Consider the following 23,645-nt stretch of genomic DNA (forward strand, 5'->3'; position numbering starts at 1 on the left):
TTAACCTTGTATCGTTATTGACCTTTTGTTTTAGTTTTGTACTCTGTCTATGCACACTCACAGGGCCCTACACACTTACACAACATCTGTTCACTCACACATAATATGCACATACGTTTGTACAGACTCTACACACCCGGACATTCATTCACATACAAGCTGCTGCTACTCTGTTAATCTTATATAATGTTGCCTTTTCACCTTACCTATACATACAGTATTTACTGCAGTATCCCTGCACATTGTAAATATGGTATTGGAACAGACTCTGCAGTATGCTTACTTACTTACTTATTGTGTTTTTCATATTTCGTCTTATTTCTCATGTGTTTTTCTTCTAGTATTACATTGTTATTTATTATTGCATTGTCGGGTTTTGAATTTGCAAGAAAGGCATTTCACTGTACTTGTGTATGTGACATTAAAACTTGAAACTATTCGTGGTTTCTATTATACATTAAACTATTATCATTATTGTGAGCATTAGTGTTGGGGGCAACCTAGAAAATAAAACTGCGAAAATATATAACAAAAACTATAGCGCAACTGGTTAAAATGATCTAACATGTAGAGCAAGATTGGACAATGACAGTGTGGGTATCTTACGTCTCTCCTTGGAAGTCCAAATTCAACCCGCTTTGTTATGCTAATTGTGCCTGACATCACCAGCGAGATCAAAGCGGAGCAGGAGTACTTATGAGTTGAGGCTGCCCCACTGCCATGAGTCCAACACATTCCGCAGCGAGAGGCACTGCACGCTGAATAACCTGCGAGAGAGAAGAGGTAGCCACTGTTGCTGGGGAGTAAAACGATGCTTACTTCTTTGGATTCATTTGAATTGCGAAATTGTGGATTTATACGAATTTGTGGAGGATATTGAATTCAAAAGGATATTACACTGACACGAATCATCATTAAAGGTGAGGAGCAATGGTCTAGTTTCATGACATGACTATCAAAGTCTAAAGTTATCGATGACATGCTTATTTTCAGAGTTTGATAGCTTTTAATTGGTTGAACACGAACTAGGCTATTTAAAAGATTAGGCTACTATATATCTGATTTGAGTTTGGATAGATAATATCCTAGATATTTTCGAATAAGGACTCGAGTGTAGGCTGCCTTATTAACTTGAACGTGACTCAAACTACATTTTAAGAGTAACTTTATTTACCTATTGTTCCCACTGCGACTGAATAGAGGTAGAAGGCTATAATAACAAGGAGACAGCTTCAAACATGCAGATGGAGGGGAATTTGAAAGATAATAAAGTTCCAATGTTTAGGTTTAGTGGCTGATACGGCTATATTATACAACGGGAATTTAATAGATATTCGTTGAAGGTGATCATGGGGAAAACTATTCATTTCATTGACAGTTTCACCCCACACAAAATACCAAAGTAACCTCTGCATGCATAGAGTGGTTTCCCTCGCATAAACCCAATGCACCTTATATAAAATTGGAGATCGGGACAAATGGAACTACCACAACTTTAAGGTTTTGTGAATAAATGTTAAATGTGTTTAAATGTTAAATAAATGTTTTTAATGTAAAATCGGATATTCTTATCTAAACTGATTGCCTGCTGATAGTTGATCGCTTGCTAACCGTTATACCACATGTGCTGTAGCTGACATTTCCAAAGGGTCTGATGTTGTGCTCCTGTACAGCGTAGCCAATTTAGATCACAATTCGCAACATGTATATAAATGAGGCTATAGGTTTGTATTACCCACATGGTTAGAGATGCTTAGAAAGATGTGCATCATGGTGAAAATATAGTGAAATAATAGTGTTATTATACTGTCTTATTATGTGTTGATGAGACGTATTAAGCAACTATTATTTCCACTTTAAATATCACTATAATCAGTGAGATTAGTGTTTTGTTTGAGGCATAAAATTAAAGTTATTTTCAAAGAGCTTCCTTATCATCACTCGACAATTAAAAACCCTATCTGATGGAGGTAATGCCCTGTACAAGTACAACCTTGTCTGCTGTAGTGTAGTGTGCGCTGCTGGTGTTGCCATCCACTGATCATATTACTATCTGAAATGTATCTGAGGGTAAACAGAAAATACAATTCAGTTTGTGTGTGTGTGTGTGTGTGTGTGTGTGTGGGGTGGGGGTGGGTGGGGGGATCTGTCAACTCTCAATAGCCCCTGCAGTGAGTGTTGTTGCACCAGTGGGAAGGATGAGCACAAGAGTTCCACAATTAATACATTTCTTGAAATAGGGTTTTAGATTTCTCTATTACTTTTCCACTATACATAAGAAATGTGGCAGTGAACAAAACCATTATAGCATAGATTATCTTTTGACATTTTGCTTTGAATAGTGTGGAGTGTTCCTTTAATGGTGTATTTTTGTATTCCACCAAACAGGGGAAAGAGGGGAAGACGGTGTCATGGCAGTTGACTTGTGATTGCACCTATAAGAGCCTAAAAGCCAACAGCCACCTGCATTACTGTCATCTCTAAGTTGGAACACTATCATTATGAAGAAAACGTCTAACACCCTCCCACTCTGTCTGCTTACCATTCTGCTGCTGTCCCAGATCTGCTCCGGCATCAAATGGCTGTAAGGAACTTTTATGTTGTCTTTTATGTGTGTGCATTCTTCCTTTTGCTTTACTGTTTATTGTGGCTTGTGTTGTGCATAGGCAGCAAAACAGAAGCTGGGGCTCTCCAAGTCCTTCTTGTTTCCTACTGTATTTATTCTAAACCTGCAGAAAAATATAATATAACTTTATTGTCCATCTGAGGATGAACATTTGCCACATTTTTTGCCGGTAAACTAAAAGAAAGGCTGTGCATTATTTCAGTCCAGGTTCTCAATTTGTCCCCTGATGAATGTTAATGAGAAGATTTGAATGGGAATTATGGAGTGAAAAATGAATACTCTGTTAGAACAGAGTACTCGAAAGCAACAAGCAGCTTGTGTGTTAAACATCATTATAACCAAGAGTGACATAATTTGGAAGTTTTTCCCTTAGATATACAAATTCCTCATTGACTTTGGTACATATTTTTCTTTGGTTCATAGATTGATTGACATTTTATACCTGCACATGATTTGGGATGTTTATTTTTACCATCTGTAGCATCTGAAACCTATGAGTGAGTTGTTGTAAGATTTCGATAGGCTATAACAGTCGAACAGCAAATGTGCCTCAGAGAGAGAGATGGAGATTGCATGACATTGTGCTAAATCCTATAGTAGAAAGGGTCTCTCCCAGCCTTGATATTTCTACGGGGCCTGGATGTGAACCAGATGCGGCCATAAACACCTGTGAGCTCTGGGTTACCCAGAGCACAGGGGAGTCTGTCACAACTTATCGTTGGGCATGGAGTGGCCACTCCCCTCACTCCTAATCCGAAACAGGCCATAGTGCAGGAGGCACTGGCTGGTTCTCACGGAACTCTCTCTCCCTCGCAGTGCTGCTACAAGACATAGAAAACAGAGTCAGACACTGACTGACCAGGTTCTCTGGTGGTTTTTCTATGAACTAATCTTCTGTTCTGTCTATGTGCAAATCAATTATGTGTGCCCCCCTTTTAGATTTCGTAATCAGATGATTTATGCCAAACAAAATTCTCGGTAGAATGCAATCCTTTTAACAATGAAGAATGTAAATGATGATAGATGGATAGATGTAGTGCTGTCAGTTAGATCTGGGTCAGGGTTTTTGCCTATGATGAAATCATCATTTGGCATGTTCTGGAACCTCCTCTGCTGAACTAATACAGGAGAATAGTCTGATGCCAAGCTGTGGTCTGTTATGTTTTACCTGTTCGTGACTTCTTGAGAGATTTTCATTGGCATCCTCTCTCTGGTATTTTTGTATCTTCCAAGTCAAGTGGTACGAATGCCAAAAATGTTAAAAGTTCCAACAGTTCTGATAATCTGTTTGATTGTTTCAAAACAAGTTTGAAGCGCAATGGTTCAGTATGTATCATAGCTATAGTTATGGGCCTAAAAATGTATGTATGTTAGAAGTGAGAAAATGACTTTTAACTATGGCATCGGCTTTTGCATTCATAAAATCATGTCATATTTCATATCAAAAATGTTAAATATTTTGATCTTGGAATTTTTCAGATTACATTTTTGCAGTATAGAAACCTCTGAGTTGAAGCCATCATAATGAAGTACTTATAATTACGTCTGTTTCTGTTCCAGGGCCCTATCTCACACACCCACGTCCTTACACATCAACCAGACCCAACACTGCAAGCTGCTGCCCGGCCTGGTGTCGTCACAAGCCCAACTGTGTCGGAGCAACCTGGAGCTCATGCAGACCATCATCGCCGCAGCCCGCGAGGTCAAGAAGACCTGCCAGAAGACCTTCGCCGACATGCGCTGGAACTGTTCCTCTATTGAAATCCCCAGTGACTCCTCGAGGTATCGTCCAGATCTTGACAGAGGTAGGCCTACTGGTCACAATCTAGGGGAGACCGGGGTTGGCTGTCACACTTTTTACTCTTGTGTGTATTTCTCAGCACCAGTATATCTTAAAAGGCTCTTTTCAATATTAGGAGAAAGACCAAGGTATTGGGTTGAAATGGGGACCCTCATATCTTATTCCAACATGGAGTTATAAGCCATCAAAACACACTCTGTCCACCTGTGACAACCAGCCCCATCGTGGGATAGGATGTCACACAATATGTTGTTGGTTGTCACAATGTTTGCTAGTAGCTTATTCTTTCTGTAACAGGAAATGAAGCAATATAGCACACATCATCTTGGAAAAAGCCTTTCTTTGATCTAAGGATATTTCTAACAAATTCAACATTTTATGCCGTGAGAAAAACATATGACATTTTGAGTAAATTTGGGTGTGTATGTGTTTGTTTGCACAAGCATGTGTGTGTGTGTGTGGGGGGGGAGACATAAAAAATATGTGTGTGAGAGAGCGGCAACGAAGGGAACTTTTTATAGCACAAGCACAAAAGAGCTTGGGATTTATTATAATGGAGTTGATAGTGACAAACAACCCCAATGCTAATAAAGATGTTAGTTACTACATGGCTGGACCTTGGAACTCAGAAAATAGGTTTGAAATATAGCTCTCCCTCTCTTCTTTTCAACAAACATAATTGTTCATGGATACTCCCGTAATTAAAACAAAAAAAGTAAAGAAAATCCCCCCCCATCTATGTAAAACACAAATTCTCCTAACCTCACTGTTTTGACATGCTGACATGAATAGACCAGGTGGATCGGTTCTTTCAAAGAATGCACACATGTTAACCTTACAAATATTGCACAGTGCCATTTAGATTGTCCTTGAGCTGTTCTTGTCTATGAATTATCTGTATTATGTCATGTTTTATGTTTTGTGTGGACCCCAGGAAGAGGAGCTGCTGCTTCAGCAGTAACTAATGGGGATCCTAATAAAATGCCAAATACCAAAACCCGTGAGACAACAAACCCCAGTCTCCCCTACTGTTTATGGTGCTGTGAGATCAATTGATTGAAATGGTGGTGTGAGATCCATTGTGCTAGGTGTGCAACCCAAACGTTTTTTTCAATAGAACTAGGAGTGATCATCTCAGACCAAATTATCAGGACAGTAGAAACTCTGTGTCCTTGGTGGGATTCAAAAAGCTAATTCAAGTGTTGCAGGAGATCATTTACAAGCGAGAGTTTAAAGCCTTAATCATCGTCCTTGGGGGTCTTTTGTGCTCTGAGGGCAGAGCAGACTGGGCCAAGCAAAGGCTACCATTCTTCTTTGTGTCCCCTTGAAAGAAAGAAAATTGTCCTTTATCACCCTAGCCACCCACCTCCCTAATATCCGTGCTACAAAGTCCTTCTCTTTATGTTCCAAGTACTTGATGTGGTTGTCTTCATAGCTTAACAGTGCCTTGACTCTCTTTTGTGACACAATAGATTCCATTCTTCATGTGAGAGATAGTATTGAGTTTGACAGTGACTATTAGAAGGGATCTAGACATCTTTTTTTTTGTGACAACTCATCCTTCTCAGTTCTAAATCCCTTTTACGTCACACATTACCTACACGCATCTGGTTTTCTATAGTACTGCAAGATGCTAAATATTATCAGCGAACTCAACTGAACATACAGGCAGGCTCTTAGTTGCTCCTTCCAGTACAAAGCATTAGTATTGTATACAGTACATGCCTACAGATTTTGATCGATCATTGTCTCATTATATGCACACTCCTTTCAGTGATTTGTCTGAGAGTCTTTCCATGTTCTGTACTTCTACTTAGATGGGTTTATTTCCATTGCCAAAGGGATCTTTGCTGAGCCAGGCAGAGCCAATGTCAGTTCCAGTTTTACTGAGTTTGAGTGAAGATATATATATATAAAACACAACAAAGAGCTGGCTCCTAATCAAAGATTTAAGGAGATAGCTCCATGATGATACGCCTCAGGAGAAGACAAGCTCCATCTGTCAACTGTTAGACCAGTCTTGAGAAGCCACTGGTCAACAATAAACTAGTGGTCTTCTTCATACAGGGATGTTTTTGTGGTCTGGCTGGTTCTTCCTGTCTCCCACCTCCATCGTCCAGCATTGACATATCTGCCCTCTTTGTGTACACACTTCATCACCTACATTAGATCCATATGATCCACTCCGGCTGTATAACCATATCTGTCCAGTGACTATCTGATGTTACTCTTACTGAGGTTTCACTTGGCAAACTGTTCAATGATACAATAGATAAAGGTTAGATTCTACTACAAAAATTATACTCACTGATGTATTTTCCCTCACTCAAAAGGCCTTGTCTTGTTCCAAACAGGCACGAGGGAGTCAGCGTTTGTGTATGCCCTGTCTGCGGCGGCCATCAGCCACACCATAGCGCAGGCGTGCACGTCGGGGGACCTGCGCCTGTGTTCATGCGGCCCCATCCCCGGGGAGATCCCTGAGCCGGGCTACCGCTGGGGCGGATGTGCAGACAACCTGCACTATGGCCTGGTCATGGGCTCCAAGTTTTCTGACGCCCCGATGAAGATGAAGAAGGCAGGCTCCCACGCCAACAAGCTGATGCATCTGCACAACAGTGAAGTGGGGAGACAGGTACAAAGTAATCTTATAATCACAGATCACTGATGACTTACTGTTCATTCTATGTAGTAGTATTCAGAGGTGGGACGGCAGGGTAGCCTAGTGGTTAGATCATCCAATGATCTAACCACTAGGCTACCCTGCCGTCCCACCTCTGAATACTACTACATAGAATGAACAGTAAGTCATCAGTAACCGAAAGGTTGCAAGTTCATATCCCCGAGCTGACAAGGTACAAATCTGTCGTTCTGCCCCTGAACAGGCAGTTAACCCACTGCTGTCATTGAAAATAAGAATTTGTTCTTAACTGACTTGCCTAGTTAAATAAAGGTAAAATAAAAGTCACTATTATTTTAGTCACGAGCAAGTCACAAGATCTGAGTCTCAAGTCAAACGAGTCTCGAGTCAAATCTAAATCATGCTTTCCAAGAACAATTCAAGTCGAGTCAAATCACACGTTTTTTCAAGTCAAGTAAAAAAATAAAACCTATACATGACTGTTACGTTTTTTCAAGTCAAGTAAAAAAATAAAACCTATACATGACTGCAATGACTGTTTATTGAGGCTTCCAGGCAGCCCTTTTCATTATTTTGTCTATAACACATTTTGATTATGTTATAACATACTTTGCAACTAATTCCAACTAGTTCATAATGTAAGTCAATTATACATTTCAAGCAGTTTTGACATACCAAAAGAACAGTAGCTAGGCCTATGCTAATAATTTATGACTGATGCCCCATTGCTGGTGAGCTTGCAAAGTAAACAGTTAATATTTTTGATCACCAAACAATATTTGGAGCTAGATATATATTTATGCCAATATTCTCTTCCTAGCTAGCTTAGTGGTTCTCAAACGTTTTGACCTGCAAGATCCCAAAAATAGTTGGTTAAAAGTTTGCGACCCACACACACACATGCCCGAGGCACATACACTAACACATGCACATAATCGCTGCGCAAATGTAGCCTGTCATTACAGCCATTACAACCATTCTTGTTAGCAGCCAATAACAACTAGGGATATTATGTCACTTCTCTGGAGTCCAGGGCAAGCAAAATACTGCCTACCTGTAAAAAGTGGAGGTTGCAGGATCGTCTGGAAAGCATTGTCTGTCTGCACTGCACGCTTAGTGCTTCACTTTGGAGGACCGCCTGCCTGCCGAATGCTCGTTGACACCTGAACTGGGTAGCCCTTTTATTTTTCACAAATACCGTAATTAAGTCGCCAGAATATGTTAAATTTTCATCCCATAATATTGAAGGCAGTGCGATGTTATAGCAAGCCTTAAACATGATATAGCCAGTAGCCACCCAAACTGGGACTATCTGAAATATGAACAAGATCAATGAAATCGGCAGGTAGCCTATTATTGTTCTGGCAAAGATGCCTCTGTGGTTGATTTCTAAACTATATATTATATGGATAAATAATATAAATGTAGGCATACTGTGCTTTTGTCAGGCAAAACTGGAGAAAAGTTATTTCTGGTCACTTATCTCTGGATATGCGCGCTCGCCTTTGCGCGTCAATGCTGATGACTGGTCATTGGTCAACAATCAAGACCTGCAACTTTTTGGTTCTGAAGCACAGATGAGATGTTTTTGAGACAATCTTTTGGTATAATACCGTAGGGTAGGTCTATATTAGAAACCAGATCAAACAGGCAAAGGTATATATACACAATATATAAAATATAAAAATATGCATGTGTAGCCTATTAAAATATGTATGAAAAATATGTATTTTTCCCATTCAGCTTTATACTCGCGACCCCCCAAAACGCTCTCACTTTGAGAACCACTGCGCTAGCTCATCCGACCTTTGTTGATTAACAGTTTGCTGGTCCAATTCATTCACCAATCTGTTGCACGTTCTACGTAGCTGCGGCTACTGTCTCTGGCTGCTTGGAGAGTAAATCCACAGAGACTCAGTGCCACAAAATGAGTGAAAACATTTTACAAACCTAGCCAGATCATTTCAAGTCATCCGTCTCAAGTCAACGTCGAGTCACAAGTCTTAACTCTTGTGTGGTGTTCATGTTTTTGTTATTCACCCAATGAATGGACCCACAATATTATTGGGTTTTTAAAACAATACAGCCATAACAATTTACATAAGAATACTTAATACTTAGATGTTGACTTAAATACATTACAAGCAATATAGACAGCATACATATCAATAAAAGCACTATATATATTTTTTTTTTAATAAAATTAAATTTTTGTTAACAGAAATCTATTTTTATCAAGACACGGGTGGAATAAATCATGTCTATCTTAAACAAATATAAATTAAACAAAGTTTTCATCACTATTGATGTTTATTGCTTTGAACTGAACAAATTGAAAGGACACATTTTTCAGTATTTTATGGAAATGATAAATGAGCCCCATTGAACACAAATTAAAGTCGGTCTACACACCACATGAGGGACAGAGTTTTACTGTGTGTGTGTAGCAAATGTATTTCTTGCTCTTGATGGATTTGTACTGCGTCTTCCTGTCCTTCTTCCACACACATCGCATCACTTCTTCTTGTTGCTACCGGCTTCAATCTACAAGGATGAAAACACAGTTCAGGAATTTTACTAACATCTCACTCACTCACATATATAGTTACAGCAGGTCAAGGTAGGAGAGTCAGACACACATGCAACAACATCACTCACACTTACTTCCGGTATTGGAGTTGTTAGTTCTGTGTTTTGGACGGATGGGGCACCAGCATTCTCCTCCTGAATCATCCTCACGATGGCTGCAGAAGATGGGGTCCTTGGGATATGTTGCCTCCTCTAGATTTGAGGTCTTACCAATGCCTTGCCCAGCTCCTCGAGAAAGAGACGTCTTCTCTTCAGCTTCCCTCTGTTCCAATCTGGGTTCAACGGCATCCAGATGACAAACGCGTTGTCCAAGATGTTGAAGAATTTCACAAGGGGCCAGCGTAGGGCTCTTCTTTTGCAGCTGTAACCAGCTTGTTTAAATTGTCCACCCCTCCTTTTGTGGCATTGTAATCCATTATGATTTCTGTTTTTTGTTGTTCCTGGCCACAGATTCGCCCATCCCTATGTAGCATGAGTACAACATTTTTGCCTTTCTTTGGCACGTAGGACACTAGGGACGTGTCGGCGTGAGGTGGGAGCTCTGGCTTGTTTTTTCATACGGTTCCTACCATCGTCAGCTTCCTCTTGAGGAACTCCTGTCCCAGCTTGTGCGAAGTAAAAAAGTTATCGCATGTGATGTTGTGTCCACCGAGTCCCCGTGTCACATCCAGGACAACCCGCATCCCTTGGTTCTTCTCAGGGGCTCCTCCATCTGGCTTCCCTGTATACACTTGCAAGTTCCACGCATATGATGAAGAAGCATCACAAGCAGTCCAGATCTTGACTCAATATTTTGCAGGTTTAGACTGTATGTACTGCCTGAAGGGGCAGCAGCCCCTAAATGGCATAAGCTGCTCATCAACAGTAACGTTGGGCCCAGGGTTGTAAAACAGGAGAAGGCGGCCCACCCTCGTGTCCCACACTGACCTGATTGCAGCTAGCTTGTCTCTCTGCACTGACCTGATTGCAGCTAGCTTGTCTCTCTGCTGCTGAGCTGGTCTGGTGGCTCAGTTATCGAAAGCGGATAATCCTGGAAATAATGTGTACATTTTCCAGAGACATTGTTGCACGGAAATGTTATCTGCCAGTTTCTGCATTCCACAGGGATTCTGCGGATTTCCCATTGGATCTAAAAATGTAAATGAGTTTTGTCCATCTCCTTCCATCTCTTTCCAAAAACACACCTGCCCTCCAAATTAGTGTCCAGAATGATTTTCTGGATGGTGTCTGGGATGAACAGTTCAAAAGAAGACTTTATGTCCTGCACATGAGTAACCACCATCTGCGTCGGCCCTGGTTGCATCCTTATCACATTGGCAGCCATGTGGGGTGGCTCATTCTTTGGGCAAGAAGACCATTCAATGCCACCATTTTTTTACATCTATATTTCTCCTCCTGCAGGCTGCTGACGAGCTGGTTGCCCACGGCCTGGCTGCTGATGGGCTGGTTCTGGGGCTGGCTGAGGGTCAATCTCATCCTCTTCTTCCAACTCACTGTCAGACTTTGAATTGACGGAGACTTAATCCTCATATTCTGAAATGTCTTCATCTTCCAAAGTGGAAAATGCTCCTTCCGCACTACTGTAGCTTCTCTCTCGGCAAAAATTATTTCTAAGGCCCTCTGAGCAGAGATTATTTTTGCCATACTGATTGATTGTGGTAAGGAGCTACAATGTATCAGACGAATGTATTATAATAACATTGTGCAGGTTCCCACAAGACATTGTGTAGTTTCACACACTACAAATGGTAAAGAGTGCGAGAATAGCGGGATACATGCAGACAGGCAGGGAGAGAGCCAGGTTAGGAGGAGGAAGACAGAGTAAAGGCACACACTAAAACTTTTGGTTTAATTTTTACTTGTTTTCACCTACACATACACTTTTCCACACTTTTTTTACCCTTGGGTCCAGTGGACCCAAACACCACATATGTAATAAAAATGTGTAGGGCGGTGCACAGTGTGCACTCAATGAAAAGTTGTTATTTTACATGTTCTTCATATAACATTGAAAATGGGTCCCACAGACCCGAACACCACACAAGGGTTAAGGCTAGTAGTAGTAGTAGTAGTAGTAGTAGTAGTAGTAGTAGTAGTAGTAGTTTGGCTTGAAATATGGATATATGGATGACTATTTGAGCATACAGTCCATTCGGAAAGTATTCAGACCCCTTGAGTTTTTCCACATTTTGTTACATTACAGCCTTATCCTAAAATAGATTAAATACTTTTTTCCCTCATCAATCTACACACAATAACCCATAATGAAAAAGCGAGAAAAAAACCCTGAAATATAACATTTACAGAAGTATTCAGACCCTTTACTCAGTACTTTGTTAAAGCACCTTCTCTGCAGATCCTCTCAAGCTCTGTCAGGTTGGATGGGGAGCGTCGCTGCACAGCTATTTTCAGGTCTCTCCAGAGATGTTTGATCGGGTTCAAGTCCAGGCTGGGCCACTCAAGGTCATTCAGAGACTCCTGCATTGTCTTGGCTGTGTGCTTAGGGTCGTTGTCCTATTGGAAGGTGAACCTTCACCCCAGTCTGAGGTCCTGAGCGCTCTGGAGCATGTTTTCATCAAGGATTTCTATGTACTTTGCTCTGTCCATCTTCCCCTCGATCCTGACTAGTTTCCCAGTCCCTGCTACTGAAAAACATCCCAACAACATCATGCTTCCATCACCATGCTTCACCGTAGGAATGGTGCCAGGTTCCCTCCATACATGACACTTGGTATTCAGGCCAAAGAGTTCAATCTTGGTTTCATCAGACCAGAGAATCTTGCTTCTCATGGTCTGAGAGTCCTTTAGGTGTCCCTTGGCAAACCCCTAGTGGGCTTTCATGTGCCTTTTAGGAGGAGTGAGTTCCATCTGGCCACTCTACCATAAAGGCCTGATTAGTGGGGCGGCAGGGTAGCCTAGTGGTTAGATCATTGGACTAGTAACCGGAAGGTTGCAAGTTCAAACCCCCGAGCTGACAAGGTACAAAATCTGTCGTTCTGCCCCTGAACAGGCAGTTAACTCACTGTTCCTAGGCCATCATTGAAAATAAGAATTGGTTCTTAACTGACTTGCCTGGTTAAATAAAGGTAAAATAAATAAAAAAGTGGAGTGCTACAGAAATGGTTGTTCTTCTGGAATGTTCTCCCATCTCCACAGAGGAACGCTGGGAGCTCTGTCAGAGTGACCATCTGGTTCTTGGTCACCTCCCTGACCAAGGCCCTTCTCCCCCGATTGCTCAGTTTTGCTGGGCGGCCAGCTCTCTAGGAAGAGTCTTGGTGGTTCCAAACTTCCAGCCTTGTATTTATGAATGATGGCCAGTTTGTTCTTGGGGACCTTCAATGCTTCAGAAATATTTTGGTACCCTTCCCCAGATCTGTGCCTCGACACAATCTTGTCTCTGAGCTCTACGGACAATTCCTTCAGCCTCATGGCTTGGTTTTTGCTCTGAAATGCCCTGTCAACTGTGGGACCTTATATAGACAGGTGTGTGCCTTTCCAAATCATGTCCAATCAATTGAATTTACTACACGTGGACTCCAATCAAGTTGTAGAAACCTCTCAAGGATGATCTATGGAAACAGGATGCACCTTACTTCAATTTCGAGTCTCATAGCAAAGGGTCTGAATAAGGTATTTCTGTTTTTATTTTTATTTATTTTTTCAAACATTTCTAAAAACCTGTTTTTGCTTTCTAATTATGGGGTATTGTGTGTAGATTAATGAGGGAAAAAACAATTTAATACATTTTAGAATAAGGCTGTAATGTAACAAAATATGTAAAATGTTAAGGGGTGTGAATACTTTCCGAATGCACTGTATATAGCTCTTTTCAGGGCCTATTACTGTAAATCAATCCCTTTGTGCAATCTTTGACATATTTTCTGCTATAGCATTAGCCTCAATAGTAACAGTGTTTTACGTTCACGTCCTCCAGGCCCTGAGAGATGCGCTGGTGATGAAGTGTAAGTGTCACGGTGTGTCTGGCTCCTGCTCCATACGGACCTGCTGGAGAGGCCTGCAGGACCTGAAGGACATCGCCATTGACCTGAAGACCAAGTACCTTTCAGCCACTAAGGTGGTGCACAGACCCATGGGTACGCGCAAGCAGCTGGTCCCCAAGGACATTGACATCAGGCCCGTCAGAGAGAACGAACTGGTCTACCTGCAGAGCTCTCCGGACTTCTGTGCCAAAAACGACAAGCTGGGTTCCGTCGGCACCCAGGACAGGTGAGACTGTTACAGGAGACTGTGTGTGTGTGTGTGTGTGTGTGTGTGTGTGTGTGTGTGTGTGTGTGTGTGTGTGTGTGTGTGTGTGTGTGTGTGTGTGTGTGTGTGTGTGTGTGTGTGTGTGTGTTTGTGTGTGTGTGTGTGTGTGTGTATGTGTGTGTATTGGAGGCAGCTACATTAAGGCAGCTATATATAATTTTAATAATTACATGACATTACATTACATTTCATAACACTTTTCACAACACATTAAGTGTGTGCCCTCAGGCCACTAATCCATGTGTACGAGCCCTATTCTGAGCCAATTTAAATGTTCTAATGTTATATTAATAACTCTGTTGTCCCATTGAAAGCAAATGTTATCGAAAATCGAATCAAACACTTCATGAGAGCCCATGAGCTCATGTTGCACAACATTTCTATAGGCTATGCAATTATGAGAGAAAACAGAGTGATGGCTATATTTATTTCTCAACTTTCCTAATATTAAGCAAATATTAAGCACATTGCTTATCTTTAAAACAGGAGTATAGCCTACCTGGCTGGCATGAAAATGAACTACAGGAAGCATCCTCCATTCGCTATTTAAGTGCATAGATGACTTGTATTTTTTCCCGCTGCCTGATAATGGCCCATTCTATATCAAAACGAATTTCACACATATATTATTTAGTACATGTAAATACAAGATTAAATCAAGAATAAACTGATGGGTGACAATATTAGCCTATCAATTGTGAATTATATACTACCACTTGTGACTTTTTAGAATCATAGTCACACACCTCATGTAGCCTAGACCATAGGCCTATATGCTTTGATAAGGTTTGTATCACAACTAAAGTGGCCTAATAACTTCTGAAAATTAAGCACATTAATACTCTTTACAAGGGATGTAGAGCTTAACTGTCATACATACATATGCAGCGCGTGAGTTTCAAGTTTGGGGAACATCATTTTCACCATCAAAAAGCAGCTTTATAATAAAAGCATTACATGCACAATTGCCTTTGTGGTTTGGATAAGGATACAGGCAGTTGCTTCCCCGATGTGTCTGTCTTCACTTTTATCCTGTGAGAAAGACCCGATCACGTGATGGAGAACCGTGTGAGTGAGATGAGAGGTGCTTCTGAGCAGGCAGCACTCAGGGAGAAGGGCTGCAGAAGGCATGGCTTTTTTAGGTTGCATTATGGCCACACAAAGGGAATGCCGCCGGGAAATTCAAGGCATTATCAAGTGCTTCTCAAATTGTGAATGAGAGTCTGACGAAGTGTGTACAGTCTGCGCAAAAAAAAACAAAGCAGAGCTCATGCCTTTCAAGCTACTTTTTTCAAATCATCATTAGAGTCGCATCATGCAGCCTTACAATGTATTAAAAATCAAAACTTATAGAACAAAGTTTGTAGAACAATTGAAGTTACGTTAATAACTCTATATTAAGCATAAAGGAGGACCTATTTCTTTGTTAACCGCTCAACACAGAATAGCCGCATGTGCGCAGTCCCTCAAATCGTTTGGAAAATATGTCCTTTCTTTTTTATTCAGCTTTGTTTAATTGTATTATTCATACTATAAAATAATATAAATAATGCCACGGAATTCTAAGCAAATCTTGTCTGCTAAATGAACTAGTGTAGCCCACAGCCACATGGCATAGCCAGGTAAGGACCTAATATAAGGACAACTCCAAGTATGCTATTCTGTTCTTCTGAAATAGACTCAATTTCTTCATATCATGCTTCTTTAGACCTGTCTAAAATAAATAATAGATTTATTGTGAAGGTGTAGGATATATTACATGGGTTTATTAGACTTTTTAAAATGTAGATGTTCCAAAGGTCTGCATCATGTGTAGAAGCCAGGAGATGCTAAATGTGTTTATGTTAATTTACGGTCAATTACCGTGAGACCGTCAGTTATTTGCTTGACAATTACCGGCTGACGAAATTTCGTGACCGCCACAGCCCTAGTGTCATGGGTGGAGCATTGTGAAAGAATATACAGCCTGATCTTATGTAAATCCGGGACATTCAAATTACTATGATATGTCACGTTTGGTATGGTTACATAAGACAGAAAGTTACTTATAACGTGAATGTCTAGCAACCCAAAGGTTGCATGTTCGAATCTCATCACAGACAACTTCAGCATTTTAGTAAATTAACAAGTTTGCAACTACTTACTACTTTTTAGCTACTTTGCAACTACTTAGCATGCTAGCTAACCCTTTCTCTAACCCTAACCTTAACACTTTAACCTAACTCCTAACCTTAACCCTAACCTAACCCTAACCTTAACCCCCCCCAACCCCTAGCCTTGCTAACATTAGCCATTAGACACCTAGCTAACGTTACCCACAACAAATTAGAATATGTAACATATCATATGTTTTGGAAATTCACAACATATTGTAAGAATTCCAATTCGTAACATATTGTATGAATTGCAATTCGGGAAACATATCATACGAATTGTAATTCGGAGCATATCATACCAAATGGATAAATTAATAAATACCATGAGAATTGTAACATATCATACTATTTGGAGTGTCCCGAATATACATTTACTATGTTACGTCTACCCCTGAATCCAGGTTGTAATATAGGACCTTACAAAATCATAGCTACTCTTTTGTGAAAGCTCTACATACTCAGTATGTTGGCCTGGCTCTGCCTGGTTCCTGCTTCACGGCCGTGCAGCTAACATTTAGGAAATTACCATTCCTGTTTGTTTTCTCAAGCGGGGAGTTCGTCCAGGATGTTGATTTAATTAGCTGCCGCCCTCCCTGGTGGCAGGCACCATTTTGTTTTGAGAATCCCTGATAAAGCAAGTGGTCCCTGAGATTGGCCTGTCTGTGGTATGTCTGAGCACGTGTCACTGCCATGCCCATTGTGACTCGTGCCCTTGTGTTGCTATCATACAGGGGTGAGTAATGTGGTTATTCTTAGAGCCTGAGTGCATTCAGCTGATATCGATTTGAGAGCACGACACAGAAGGAAACGGGTTAAGATTAAACAAGATTCTCTCTATTCATCTGAAGGTATTCATTAGGAAATACACGTTGCATGTTGTCGGTCAGACCACTGTGAGAACTTAGTGGGAAGTAAGGGGTATTTTCTTTGTCTGGGGTAAAGGCCAGATACAGTTGAAGTCGGAAGTTTACATACACCTTAGCCAAATACATTTAAACTCAGTTTTCACAATTCCTGACATTTAATCCTTGTAAAAATTCCCAGTCTTAGGTCAGTTAGGATCCCAACTTTATTTTTAGAATATGAAATGTCAGAATAATAGTAGAGCGAATGATTTATTTCAGCTTTTATTTCTTTCATCACATTCCCAGTGGGTCAAAAGTTTACATACAACTCAATTAGTATTTGGTAGCATTGCCTTGGTAGCATTGCTAACTATAGTTTGTTAACAAGAAATTTGTGGAGTGGTTGAAAAACAAGTTTTAATGGTAGCATTGCCTTTAAATTGTTTAACTTGGGTCAAACGTTTCAAGCTTCCCACAATAAGTTGGGTGAATTTTGGCCCATTCCTCCTGACAGAGCTGGTGTAACTGAGTCAGGTTTGTAAGGCCTCTTTGCTCGCACACACTTTTTTTTTCAATGTTTTTTTGTTGTTGAATTTTACCCCTTTTTCTCCCCAATTTCATGGTATCCAATTGTTGTAGTAGCTACTATCTTGTCTCATCGCTACAACTCCTGTATGGGCTCGGGAGAGACGAAGGTTGAAAGTAATGCGTCCTCCGATACACAACCCAACCAAGCCGCACTGCTTCTTAACACAGCGCGCATCCAACCCGGAAGCCAGCCGCACCAATGTGTCGGAGGACACACCGTGCACCTGGCAACCTTGGTTAGCACGCACTGCGCCCGGCCCGCCACAGGAGTCGCTGGTGTGCGATGAGACAAGGACATCCCTACCGACCAATCCCTCCCTAACCCGGACGACGCTATGCCAATTGTGCGTCGCCCCACGAAACTCCCGGTTGCGGCCGGTTACGACAGAGCCTGGGGCCCAGGGACTCTGATGGCACAGCTGGCGCTGCAGTACAGCGCCCTTAACCACCCGGGAGGCCCCTCGCACACACTTTTACACTTTTACAGTTCTGTCCACAAATTTTCTATGGGATTGAGGCCAGGGCTTTGTGATGGCCACTCCAATACCTTGACTTTGTTGTCCTTAAGCCATTTTGCCACAACTTTGGACGTATGCTTGGGGAAGACCCATTTGCTACCAAGCTTTAACTTCCTGACTGATGACTTGAGATGTTGCTTCAATATATCCACATAATTTTCCATTTTCACGAGGTCATCTATTTTGTGAAGTGCACCAGTCCTTCCCTCCCGCAGCAAAGCACCCCCACAACATGATGCTGCCACCCCCGTGCTTCACGGTTGGGATGGTGTTCTTCAGCCTGCAAGCCTCCCCCTTTTCCCTCTAAACATAATGGTCATTATGGCCAAACAGTTCTATTTTTGTTTCATCAGATCAGAGGACATTTTTCCAAAAAGTACAATCTTTGTCCCCATGTGCAGTTGCAAAACCGTAGTCTGGCTTTTTTCTGGCGGTTTTGGAGCAGTGGCTTCTTCTTTGCTGAGCGGCCTTTCAGGTTATGTCGATATAGGACTCGTTTTACTGTGGATATAGATACCTTTGTACCTGTTTCCTCCAGCATCTTCACAAGGTCCTTTGCTGTTGTTCTGGGATTGATTTGCACTTTTCGTACCAAAGTACGTCTCTAGGAGACAGAACGCATCTCCTTCCTCTGAGGTATGACGGCTGCGTGGTCCCATGGTGTTTATACTTGCGTACTATTGTTTGTACAGATGAACGTGGTACCTTTAGGCATTTGGAAATTGCTCCCAAGGCTGAACCAGACTTGTGGAGGTCTAAAAACAAATTCTGAGGTCTTGGCTAGTTTCTTTTGATTTTCCCATGATGTCAAGCAAAGAGGCACTGAGTTTGAAGGTAGGCCTGGAAATACATCCACAGGTACACCTCAAATTTACTCAAATTATGTAAATTAGCCTAAAATAAGCTTCTAAAGCCATGACATAATTTTCTGGAATTTTCCAATCTGTTTAAAGTTACGGTCAATTTAGTGTACGTAAACTTCTGACCCACTGGAATTGTGATACAGTGAATTATAAGTGAAATAATCTGTCTGTAAGCAGTTGTTGGAACAATGACTTGTGTCGTTCACAAAGTAGATGTCCTAACCGACTTGCCAAAACTATAGTTTGTTAACAAGAAATTTGTGGAGTGGTTGAAAAACAAGTTTTAATGACTCCAACCTAAGTGTATGTAAACTTCCGACTTCAACTGCCATCTTTGGCAGCCTAGTGGGTTTTCTTCCTTTTGTATCTTTTGCCATGGATATTAATTTTAGTAGCGTAGCTAAATCTCTGCTAGGCTGCAGAAAATGTATGACAAATTTCAGTAAGGAGTAAGGTTCAGGGCTCTTGGAGCTGGAAATGCGGAACATTGAAAACAATTCATGCAAATGTCTCTTTAGGCCACTTAACAGATAACCTGAAAACATGCTCCATGTCAGGTGCAGTCGCAGTGCTCCATGCATCTGCTGTCCCCAACCTGATAAGGGGCCCGTAACACATGGTCTATGGCATATATTCAGTGCTTTATGCTGAGTCACAAGGCATCACCAGCCTCCTGGTGACTATGTGTGACGCTGATGTGTCGTGTGGTGTGTGTTTCAACGAGGGTCCCAGGGGTCTGGGGGATGTTTTAACCGCACCTCCCCATCACATGGCCTCAGCACCATCCACCTCACTCCCACGATCCCTAGCCCCTCACCAAGGGATAGTGCACTTTGTTTGACCCTGACGGAGCCGTGTTCAATGGTACACACTTCAGGGTGGCCTTATCTGTGTTTACCCTTCTAATCTCGCTACTCCTCGCCTTGGATATTTTTGACCCCGTTGATAATACCTGGAGTGTAATAGCAGTAAACATATGTAGTCTACTTCTTAGTAAAGGATATAAATGTTGGAAGCCTCCTTCTGTAGAAAGCTGTCCAGTGATATACCTTGTAGCGACATTCCTTGTGGGGTTAGAATGTGTTCTGTATTAATAAGAAATGCATAACAAGTTAAACCTCAATAACATCCCCAGAGCTGAGGGATGATCAGTATCTCAAAGGCAACAAGAGCTGTGGGTCTCACGAGGGACGGCACCATCGAAGGATGTTTTAGTTCAGAATTGGATTAGTAGCTCTGACTGTGAGACACACAGCTGTGTGAGAGCGATGTGGAGTTTACAGATGGTCATGTGCTTTTGATCCATTAACTTTACACCAGGCACCAGACTGAAAGGTCAGATTTTCTCTGACAAAACATATCTGTGTAGAGCTATTGTTAATTGGCCTGTCCCAAAGGCCACTATTGTAATGAGTCTGTCCTACTTTTCCCAATGACTCTAACTTCCCTCCCGCCCCTCCACCCATTCCCTCCTCGTCCCTTTTCTGTGTCAGCAGGCTTCAGCCATCCTCTCAGTGTCTCTGTCTCTCACCAAGCTGGCCATTAACACTCTGGTATTATAAAACAATGCAATTATGTGGAGCGAGAGTGGGTTAAATAGAGGGAGGGCTCCCGTGTGTATTCACTGTGATTTATGATACGACTATTCTCTGCTCACTTAAGATGCCCCCAGGCTTAAGAAAGGGTCCCAAGCGAAGCATTCGGTGCCCTAAGACAAAACGCAAGGGGAAAATGTTTGGGTGAATGCACAATAAGCATTCATCAAGCTCCCCCTTTTAGAGACATTTGTTAGGCTTGAGATGGTTTCGGAATTGTCCAAAACATTGGACAAAACGTTTTGGGGTTGATCTTTGAGAGAGGAACTCTTCTAAGGTCAATGGGGTTGTTTGAGGGGGGAATCTATTAGGGAGACTGGGTTTATGTGTATGTAAATGTAAATGTTTTAGGGACCTTGAGGGCTTTCCATAAACCACAATGTATTACCAGTGTGTAGAATGGTTTGTTTTTCTCTCATTTGTTTGGGGGCAGAATGAATGTCATTTAGGAATGCAAAAAGTTCTCAAACATAGTTGTAACGTTTTCCCCCTTTCTGTCTGTTGATTCCAGGCAATGCAACAAGACGTCCATCGGCAGCGACAGCTGTGACATGATGTGCTGTGGGCGTGGCTACAACCCCTACACAGAGAAGCTGGTGGAGCGCTGCCACTGCAAGTACCACTGGTGCTGCTATGTCACATGTAAAAAGTGTGAGAGGATTGTGGAGAGATACGTCTGCAAATGAGTCCATGTTGTCTACTTCATCCACCCACCCACCTAACCGCCCCACGTCTATGTGCTGGGGCTACAGATAACCAAAGCACTACGTTACCAAGAAGGCTTACTTTTGTCTTAAGCTTTAGCATGTATATTTTGACAAGAAAGTGTTTATTTTTGTTCATTCTTTTTAATTAAACTCTGACTCACAAGCTGGACTTAAAACCTTTTCCATTTTACGAACGCGGACACATGGGTGTTGTGACAATGCCTATTGGTTTACGTGAAGGCCACCGTCCTCGAGGATTTTTTCTTTCCTTTCATAAATGTGCATTACACTTGCCGTACTCGGATATCAAATGTCTATTTTCGTATATACTTTTATTCAAATAAATGATATTGGATTTGTTTTTTGAGGAGAGGGACTGTAGTCTCCTCGTTTGCTGTTGGGGCTATACTTCCAACCTCGCTCTGATGTTGACACTCACCGTTTACTTCAGAACCATTCCACGGAATTCAAAGGGTTCTGAAGGATCCATGGTGTTTTTCCTCAAATGTTAGTCCTTTTTTCAACAGAGAAAGACACTGAAATAAAGAGAGGGAAATCGTGCTCAACACACAAAGGGAACTTAAAGTACTTTTAGTTGTGGAACTTTTTTAGTAACTGGTGTTGAACTCTTGAGCACTGGAGCTTGACTGGGGACTCGCCTGCAGACACACAGTTCTGTGTGCATCCTCAGGATAAGGACAAAGAACTCCCAGTGTTAGAAACAGCACATTATCCCTAGAATGTCTGACATGCAGGTAGTCCAAAGCCTAACACTCAGAGCATGTGAACGGAACACATGGGTCTCCTTTAATGCCGTGTTATGATGAACCACTCTTATGTGGCTGTACATACTGTCTTTTTGTATGCTGAATTAAAGAAAGAAATATTTATAAACTAATTATAGACTCTTTAACAAGCTCTCCATTTTTTATTTTCCCAAGACCGCAACTCATCATCATCATCATGGTGAATTTTCTGTTTGTAATTTAAAAGAAACTTGGCAAGAGAAATATGTAACCTCACAGGCTGGTGTTTTTGAAATAGACTAGCTATATTTCTCCCCCCCGAAGCATTACTGTAATTAATGACATCTCAAAGTGTTAAGAAAATAACAGTTTCACACAATGACCTGTGACTGTGAGACTTGTGAGCTGTGAGCACACTTGTAATGTGCTTTAGTTTTCAATCAGAAGGCCAATTGGGATCAACCTCTCAATTACAAAAACCCTGGGAAAGTGTTTGTTTGGACATTCTTCACTGTCACAAGGGCTATTAATTATGATTCTATCATGGGTTTAGCCTAACCCACAAACAATCATCTGGATGAGAAGAGATCTTGGATTGGGCTAAACTTCCAATTAAAAAACAAGGCAACAGTAAACATGTTGCTCCCCACCTTTCAGAGTTTGCATTTTCAATCTCTTGTTATAGTGCCACTATCTGACCAATCAGTGTAATTTTGTAAACAGCGGATCTCTATGGAAAACGCATCATTCACCCAAGTTTCGTAAAAATCTGTTTAGTGTTGTCTGAGACTAATGTACGAACAGAGGACAGATGGATGGTGACAGATCCACAATCCTCTCCCTGATTTCATCGTGGGAACAACAAAAATAAATCTAATTTATTTTCATACAAAGGGTTACATTTTTTTTAGGTTGTTAGTCAAAGGAACAGATCTTGGCAGTTGGCACTCTATAAGGCAGAAGTATAACCCACTGACCAAGCCTTGTGTTGCTTTGTAGTTTTCATGATTCTGAACAGACAGAAATAACTAACTCTTGGCCCATGCTGAGGCTCCAACCTAATCCAGCCGAGCATATGTACCGCTATTGACCTAGCCCGCTTGTGGGAGCAAACTAGAACACTATAGAACTGCAGGGGAGGTATGTTTAATAGAACGCAATCATTGTTACATTAGTTTTTTGGAGGTCTTTTATGAGCTAGGTTTTTGTTTGCAATCATCGACTACTGCTAACAAATTGATTGATGGGCATCTTTTAACTGATTAAAGTAGTCATATTTTAGGAATGATGAGAAATACACCGCAGAGTGAATTCCAGATACAATGTGTTGTCTGTAATCCAGCCAAGCCAGTGTCATGGATACATAACCCCTTTTTCATGCTGTGTTACATCAGCCAATGAAAATCACAGGTAGTACATACATAGAAAATGTGTAGATGGGTTGAACAATGGACACTATCTACTTAGGACCCTCAAAGGCTGTCCTGTGAACCTATCTGTCAGTATTTTAAATGCATTGCCAGCATGTGAGGATGGACACAATCTGTCGTGATGAGGAAAGGTGTGGGAGGTAAATGGGGGTTGGAGGAGGAGGAGGGTGGGGGTGAAAGGTTAGAGGTCTGGGGGAAAGAATGGGGAGTCGGAGGAGCACTCTGTGCAGGTGAGTGGAGGTCTCGCTCCACACAGCCCAGCCTGTCGACAGCCTCA

General features: G+C 41.5%; 1 protein-coding gene across 1 annotated transcript; it reads left to right on the top strand.

Annotated features, from left to right (window-relative positions):
* The first annotated feature begins 722 nt into the window (after positions 1-722).
* LOC139423089 (protein Wnt-11-like) lies at positions 723-22,087 on the top strand. Its single transcript, XM_071174732.1, has 6 exons — positions 723-920; positions 2,389-2,584; positions 4,187-4,431; positions 6,782-7,059; positions 13,589-13,881; positions 20,997-22,087. The coding sequence occupies exons 2-6, from the start codon at positions 2,502-2,504 to the stop codon at positions 21,169-21,171; spliced, it is 1,074 nt and encodes a 357-aa protein (XP_071030833.1). The 5' UTR covers positions 723-920; positions 2,389-2,501; the 3' UTR covers positions 21,172-22,087.
* Positions 22,088-23,645: the final 1,558 nt, after the last annotated feature.

This window comes from Oncorhynchus clarkii, chromosome 12, assembly GCF_045791955.1.
Source record: "Oncorhynchus clarkii lewisi isolate Uvic-CL-2024 chromosome 12, UVic_Ocla_1.0, whole genome shotgun sequence".
Classification (NCBI taxonomy): Eukaryota; Metazoa; Chordata; class Actinopteri; order Salmoniformes; family Salmonidae; genus Oncorhynchus; species Oncorhynchus clarkii.

What these genes read in the sequence shown, in the direction of transcription:
- LOC139423089 (XM_071174732.1), top strand. Translation starts at nt 2,502, where the DNA reads ATGAAGAAAACGTCTAACACCCTCCCACTCTGTCTGCTTACCATTCTG. An exon ending in TGCTCCGGCATCAAATGGCT is followed by an intron (nt 2,585 to 4,186) that starts GTAAGGAACTTT and finishes TTTCTGTTCCAG; the next exon opens with GGCCCTATCTCACACACCCA. An exon ending in TCCGTCGGCACCCAGGACAG is followed by an intron (nt 13,882 to 20,996) that starts GTGAGACTGTTA and finishes TGTTGATTCCAG; the next exon opens with GCAATGCAACAAGACGTCCA.